At 44.8% G+C, this 7,400-nt stretch overlaps 2 protein-coding genes and 1 non-coding gene across 3 annotated transcripts in view; 1 reads left to right on the forward strand and 2 right to left on the reverse strand.

The window, feature by feature from the left end:
• TRAFD1 (TRAF-type zinc finger domain containing 1) overlaps window positions 1–7,110 on the reverse strand; it is a 39,060-nt gene extending 31,950 nt beyond the window's left edge. The window contains exon 1 of the mRNA XM_006147974.3: window positions 6,996–7,110. The gene's annotated coding sequence lies outside the window, so the exon portion shown is untranslated. The remainder of the gene's footprint in view (window positions 1–6,995) is intronic.
• Window positions 1,231–1,337, reverse strand: LOC114007747 (U6 spliceosomal RNA). Its single transcript, XR_003549334.1, has one exon. It is a non-coding gene; the product is annotated as a U6 spliceosomal RNA (small nuclear RNA).
• A 148-nt stretch (window positions 7,111–7,258) lies between the features above and the next one.
• NAA25 (N-alpha-acetyltransferase 25, NatB auxiliary subunit) overlaps window positions 7,259–7,400 on the forward strand; it is a gene marked incomplete in the record, with an annotated part of 80,918 nt that continues 80,776 nt past the window's right edge. The window contains 1 exon segment of the mRNA XM_014587645.2: window positions 7,259–7,331. Coding sequence (XP_014443131.1) covers window positions 7,274–7,331 — 58 coding nt within the window.

The following is a 7,400-nucleotide window of genomic DNA, read 5'->3' on the forward strand; positions in this document are numbered from 1 at the left end:
ATAAATAATTCTTTTTTAAAAATTACATTTGCTATGCTTTTATTAAACAAGAATATCAAAATGAGATGTAGCCCGTCTGATTTGGGAAGTGATCTAGGCAATCTGGTATTCTGATGCCACCTGATGGACAGAATTGGAAGTGGTGAGATAGTCATTGCTTAGGAGGGATTGAGCTATGTAGAAAGGGCCCTTGGTCTCACGCTCTTCATTTCTTTGCCTTCTTTTCTTTTTAAATTTATTTATATTCTTTATTTCTTCCATGAGTGACAGAGGGAGGGAGGGACTCCCAAACAGGTTTTCATCTGCAAGCCACCCAGCTAGGATCATGGACATGTGAGCGTCCAAACACAGAGGCCCCAAGATACAAACTCAGGACCTTCCCATGGGTGTCCAGTTGTGCTACCACCTGGCCCTCATCTTTTCTCTTTATGAGAGAGCATATGTGGGAAAGACAGAGAGAGATTTTCTTTTTTAATTTGGGGACATATTTTTTTTTTTTTTAGTTGTGCCTTTATTCACTTTACTTCATTAAAAATGCACTTGGATTTAGAGATTCTATAAATGAAGTGACCACCCATTAAAGTAGAATATAGGTCATCCCTCAAAGTGTGGCATTATTTTTTATTTTTTTGGAGAGGTTTTTGCTATAGGGCATGTACACTCGCCAGACAGAGACAGAGACAGACAGAGAGATAGAAAGCGAGAAATCACCCCCCAAGGGGGATGACCACGCCGCAATCCCTTCTCCTCCATTCTCCTCTCGGGATCTTGGGCACGTATGCACCACGTGCCCGGCGTGAGTTTAAGCCACCGGGTCCGAGACTCGAACCGCGGTAGACTACGTGGGAGTCCAGCAACATAGCCATTACGCTAACTGCTGGTCCCATTCCAAGTGTGGCATTTTTGAAAAAAGCAGTATTTCTTATAGGAATTTCTTAGCACCCAGGATTTAGAAGAATGTCATATATAATGACATGTACAATCTAAACAGGACAGGCTGATTAAGAATTTACATAATAAAAAAGAATTTACATAATGTAAAAATATGCACATTAAAAGTTATACCCGTGTGGACAGATACATGCAGTGGGGAGAGTTGGTGACAGGAATCTCTTTAATGATCAGTTGAGGGTCCAGATGCAGTAAAATTGCTTTCCCCTCCATTACAGTAAACTACTTTCACTAACAGACTCGGGTATTCCACTCAAGTATATGTACACAAGGGCAAACAAAAACATGGAGCGCTTCACGAATTTGCGTGCCATCCTTGTGCAGGGGCCATGCTAATCCACTGCGTATCATTCCAATTTTAGTATATGTGCTGCTGAAGCGAGCACGGGGGGCGGGGGGGGGATGTATTTTTTAAAGTTTCTTTTATTTATTTTTTTTTAAATAGGGACCAGCAGTTGGCATAATGGCTATGTTGCTAGATTCCCATGTAGTCGACTGCGGTTCGAGTCCCAGACCCAGTGGCTTAAACTTACACTGGGCCCATGTGCGTGCGTGCCCAACATCCTGAGAAGAGAAATGAGAAAGGACTGTGGTGTGGACATCTCCCCGGGGGGTGATTTCTCGCTTTCTGTCTCTCTCTGGCCTGTCAAGCGCATGCACCCTACAGCAAAAACCTCTTCCAAAAAAAAAAAAAATGTATTTATTTCACTTTGTTTATTCTGCCACCTGCTGGCCCTAAGGTTTATTTTCCTTCATGAAAGAGAGAGAGGTATAGTGATGGGATCTTGTCATACCACAATCCCCCTCAGCCTTCCAGCGAGCCAGCATCACTGGTTGTACATGTGTGCACCCAACATGTTTCAGGTCCACCCAGATCTGACCGAGTCTCCCACATGGCTCCAGCGCTGCAGAGTAGAGTGTTACTACCTGTGTCACTGTAGCTGGGCTGAGGAAGGGGTATTTTCAGCAGGGTTTTGTCATATCATATTTCTACCCCAGCTTTCCAGATGGCTAGGACTACAGAGAGTGCCACCAACCCTGGCTTGTTTTCGGTTGGGCTGGGACTAAACCTAGGTCTAATATTGGGCCTCGGTCATCACACAGCAAAAATTTACACCTTGAATTTACTAGTTAAATACATAAAACTCAGGATATCCCAACTCTTAGTTTCAGATTTCTAAAAAATAACTTTTATTTTTTTATTTTAACTTTATGTATCGTTAATATTTTCCAGTTTGGCCAGAGAGAGACAGAGAGAGAGTGGGAAAGTAAAAAAAGAAGCCACCAGTTCCAGGACTTGAACCATGGTTTGCCACGTGGGAGTCTAGTGCCTTTAACCACAAAGCCACCTGCCAGCCCGTTTCAGATTTTTTAATCTGCTTTGATCTCAGTCTAACTTTAACTCTGTGCTGAATTTGAACTTTACGCTAAGGATTGTGGGGAAAATTTCAAACAATTTCTTTCCTTGGTGTCTTGAAGTACCAGGAGGGGGTTTCTATAAGGTTTCTTGGTGGGTTTTTTTTGTTTATTTTTTAAGAGCAGTTAATTTATTTACTTCTATGTGAGAGAAAGACAGAGGGAAAGAAAAAGAGGGAGAAAAAGAGATTCAAGCACCCCCTAAGAGTCTTCACACACACTGCAGTGTCCTCCCAGCCTCAGCCAGCCAGGATCACAGGCACAGGCATGCCCAGCGAAGTTCTTGGGACTGAACCACGACCTTCCCATATGGCTTCAGCATCACAGACCTTTGTGTTAGCTCTTATCACTGTAGCTAGCCAGATCTCTAAAGTATTTTGCTTTTGTTTTTTTGAGAGATTTTTGCTATAGGGCAGGTGTGCTTGCTGGAGAGACAGAGGGAGACAGAATGTAAGATATCACCCCTCAGGGGGGTTGGCCACATCACAGGCCCTTCTCCAATCTCTTCTCAGGATTTTTGGCACATGAGCACATGTGCCCAGCACAAGTCTTAAGCCACTGGGTCGGGGACTCGAACTACGGTTGACCATGTGGGAATCCAGTGATGTAACCATTATGCCATCTGCTGTCAAATAGCCTGAAAGCTAAGGGAGCTGGATCAAGTCCTGGACCTGGTGACTGCTGAGAAACACACTAGGCACATGTGGATGAGTATCCAAAATCCTGAAGGGATGGAGAGGAGAGAAGAGACTGCAGCATGACCATTCCCCATAGAGGGTGCTTGCTCCTCTCCCTCTCTTTCTGGCAAGCACACATCTTCGAGCAAAAAGAAAAAGAGAGAAAGGAATCCTTATACTAATATTTACGATATCCATATTAACTGACTATTATGGTGTTTTCTTTGTGCCTATTTCTTTACATGGTTGACAGCATTTATTCTTCACCTCAACTCTATGATACAGTTCCTTTTATTATCATAATTTGACAAATGCAGAAAACGAGTAGTTCATTCACTTACTCAGGAACCCAGAGTTGATAAATCTGAGCCTGGATTTGGAGCTGAATCTGTTTGATTTTATAGCCAGTTTCTGCGTATTCTGCTGTCAAAAGTACAGGAAATCAATGATAAAAAATGCAAGATATGTCGTCTTATTTACTCTGTGATGGATTAGGATTAGGTATTGCAATAAATCCATCAAGACAGAAGGGAAAAAAAAAAAAAACAAGAAAAACTACAGGAGTGATTAACAGCCAGAACCACTACAACCAGGTCCTCCTCCCTGAGTCCCAAGCTACTCATGCACAAACGTGCCCATGTTCCTTACTGCCCTTTAGTGAAAGGGTTTCTCACCAGAGCAAATCTGCCACCAGATGAGTATATTCCCCTGCTTTATGCTGAGAAAAGGGAAACCACCACTAATAAGCACCTGCTGTATGCCAAGCACTTTCCCATCATGTCATCTCTAAGAATTCCAAGTTCTGAATTGTACAGTAAGGAGGGGCTTCGGCTCTCTTGGTTGTCATCTCATTTGTTACCTGCAATGATTCAGGCCTGCCAAAGGGTATGGGAGCTGCCTCCCAGGGAGCAGGTAAGGGCAGGCCTAGAACCAGGTCATTGTTTCTGTTCAAGGCTCTGACTCCAAGGGGTAGGAATGAGAAAGAGAAAAGCCAATTCATCCTACTTGGATGCTAAACAGGCTTTCAGGGTAAAGGGAAATGCACCCCACTAACGACAGTGACCTAAGGATCTAGAGGCCTCTGTTAGGTAGGTCCACAGCATGCCCCGGTCTTGCCAAGTTTAGTAGGAGTTGGGTACCAAGCTGGTCAGTGTTCTCCTGGGTCTGTGCCAACAAAGGTAACCAAAGAACATAGCTGAGTAACCACTGCTCTGGCCAGGAGCCTCATCTGTGCCCCCTTGAAGGTGTTGTAGTTTTCCATTACTGAGAAATTCTTAAAACTCAGGTGACTCACCATCTCTTCAACTTGCACCAAAGGTGAAGCCTAGTTCTTTGCCCTCTGATCTCTTGTCTACGCCCAACTTCAGCTGGGTCATACCTGGCACATCATTTCAGAGTAATTCTGCTGGTTAATCTTGCTGGTTCGCATGCTTTATCTGCAGAATAACCTTGCTGGTTAGCATGATTTTGGGGGCATGGAGTTCTCTCCCAGGTAGGGTTGCCAGATTTCACAAATAAAAATATAGGACCCTAGGGACCAGCAGTTAGCATAATGAGTTAGCGTAATGGCTATGTCGCTGGACTCCCATGTAGTTGATCGCGGTTCGCGTCCCGGACCCAGTAGCCTAAAACTCACGCCAGGCGCGTGTGCGTGCGTGCCCAAGATCCCGAGAGGAGAATGGAGGAGAAGGGATTGCAGCGTGACCATCCCCCCTGGGGGGTGGTTTCTTGCTTTCTGTCTCTATGTCTCTCTCTGTCTATCTGGCGAGTGCACACCATGCCCTATAGTGAAAAACCTCTCCAAACAAAAAAGAAAAAAAGAAAAGCATGCTGGGAGCATGTGCGTGTTTGCCCCAAAACCCAGGAAGAATGGAGAAGGGATTGCAGTGTGGCTATCACCCCCAGAGGAATGATTTCTGACTTCTCCTCTCACCATTTCTCTACTCTCCTTTTGGGGTTTAGGGCATGGACATATGCACCAAGCATGATTTTCAAGCCAACTGGGTCTAGGACTTCAACTGCAGTTGGCCATGTGGGAGTCCAGTGCCTTAACCGTACACACCACCCATTTGCCCTGTGTATATTTTTATTTATTTATTTTTTAAGAGATTTTTGCTATAGGGTGCATGTGCTCACTGAGAGACAGAGAAAGAGAGCAAGAAATCAGCCCCCGGGGGGGATGGCCATGCCACAATCCCTCTCCTCCAGTCTCCTCTCAGGGTTTTGGGCATGCACCTATACATGCTGGCATGTTTCAAGTCCCTGGGTCAAGAGCTTGATCTGTAGCAACCATGTGGGAATCCAGCAATATAACCACTATACCACCTGCTAGTCCCTATTTTAAATTTTAATAGGGTTGTTAAATGCTCTTCTGGTGGTTTCTGAGGACTTTTAATCCAGCATTTCTCCAAAGAGTGGTCCCAGAATGAATCAGAATCTCTAGGGGTAGAACTCTTAGAGATTCAGGTTTATCAAGCTCCCTGGGGAATTCTAACATTCACTACAGTTGGAGAGTCATTTTCTTTTATACTTAAAGGCCCAGAAAGGGAGAGATATCATCAGTAGAAGGGGTTAACTGGTTGAAGCTAACATTGAGGACATTGCTGAGCCTGGGGAAAATGTAGTAGAGTGGGGTGACCAGCAGGTGGCATAGTGGTTAAGGCACTGGTCACTTCCACATGGCTGGCCATGGTTCAAGTCCTGAATCTGGTGGCTTGTTTTCTCGCTTCCTCTCTCTCTCTGTCTGTGTCTTTCTCTGATCAAATTAAAATAAATGAATGAATAAATAAAATTAAATAAATAATTCTTAAAAAAAAAAAAAGAAAATGTAGTAGAGGGGTTGGTCGTATTCAAAAAGATACGGGGGCCAGCAGGTGGTATGGTGATTAAGTCATTGGATTTCCACATGGCCCACCGTGAGTTGAGTCCTGGACCTGGCAGCTTGCTTTCTCACTTTCCCTTTCTCTCTCTGGTCAAATTAAAAATAATAATATCAAATAGAATTAAATAAATAAATTCTTTTTTAAAAAAGAAAAAGATCTAAGTTTGAATCACAGAAAGTAGAACAGCCTTAGGTTATGAGCCCACTGAGCCCTGCACACTCACCTGGCTCCCTCTCCCACTTCAAGTCTCTGACAGCTGTCCCTTAGGCTCTCTCTGGCTACACTATTTTAAATTGTCCCCCTTCCCCAGCCCCTGGCTTATTTTTCTCAGTAGCATTTATTACCATCTAATACGCTACTGACTTTATTTATTTATTGTCTGTCTGTCCCATTACAAAATAAACTCCATGGGACCAGCAGGTGGCCTGGTGGTTAAGGCGCAGGACACTCCCCTATGGCTCAACCATGGTTTGAGTCCTGGACCTGGTGGCTTGCTTTCTCACTTCCTCTCTGGTCAAATTAAAATAAATGGATGAGTAAATAAAATTAAATAAATAATTCCTAAAAAACAAAAAAAACCTCCATGAAGGTTTTTTTCTACATCTTTCATGTATTGATGTACCTTTCCCGCCTAAAACAGGGCATGCCAAATAATAGGCACTCAGTAACTGTGTTGTATGAATAAATCTTTCTATAAAAAGGGAGTTAATAACAGTATGTACCTCCCAGGGAGACAAAGGACTGTAATGAATATTAAATAAGATAACACATTTAAAGAGCTTGGAACACAGTGTCTAGACGTGCAAAATGATTACACTATTGATCTAAGAAGCTTCCCAGGCTGACTGAATTCTGGGATGGCGGTGGAGGGTTCTTGGACTTTTCTGGCAGATTTTTACTGTTGATCAGCCCTCTTTCTCCCACTTTCCTTTGGGTCACTCTCCCCAAGGAATTCCTGGTTCCTCAACAATTATTCAAATCCAAGTCTAACTGGTTCTTCAGAACAGAGGATATAAAAAGAGGAGCGGCCGAGCCCTAACTTTGACAGAGAGCTTTCTCCCGTCCTCACCTCAGCTCCCAGCAGGTGACACGGAAGCGATTTTAACAGTAACAGCCGCCTCCTGCAGTCGACTGGAAAGGAGAGAAACAGCGTTACCCGAAGCGGCAATCCCAAGCACCCGGCTGCTAGCGAGGGAACTGGAGAAGCGCTTCTCTTTCTGCGCAGGCGCCCTCAGTCGGAGCTCCGCGACTATCGCGATAGACGAGCGAGATCGCCGCTGGCCCTTTAACAGCCCTTTCCCGGGGGCCTGCCCCGCGCGTGCGCACTGCGGTTCTGCGCTTGTCATCATGGCGACGCGGGGCCATGTGCAGGACCCTAACGACAGGCGTCTCCGGCCCATTTACGGTGAGTGCCTGGGGCCAGCTCGGTTTCCTGCCCGACGCGCCGAGGGCTGCCGAGGCCAGAACAAAGGCC

The sequence above is a fragment of the Tupaia chinensis genome, unplaced genomic scaffold (assembly GCF_000334495.1).
Source record: "Tupaia chinensis unplaced genomic scaffold, TupChi_1.0 Scaffold000226_1, whole genome shotgun sequence".
Taxonomy (NCBI): Eukaryota; Metazoa; Chordata; class Mammalia; order Scandentia; family Tupaiidae; genus Tupaia; species Tupaia belangeri.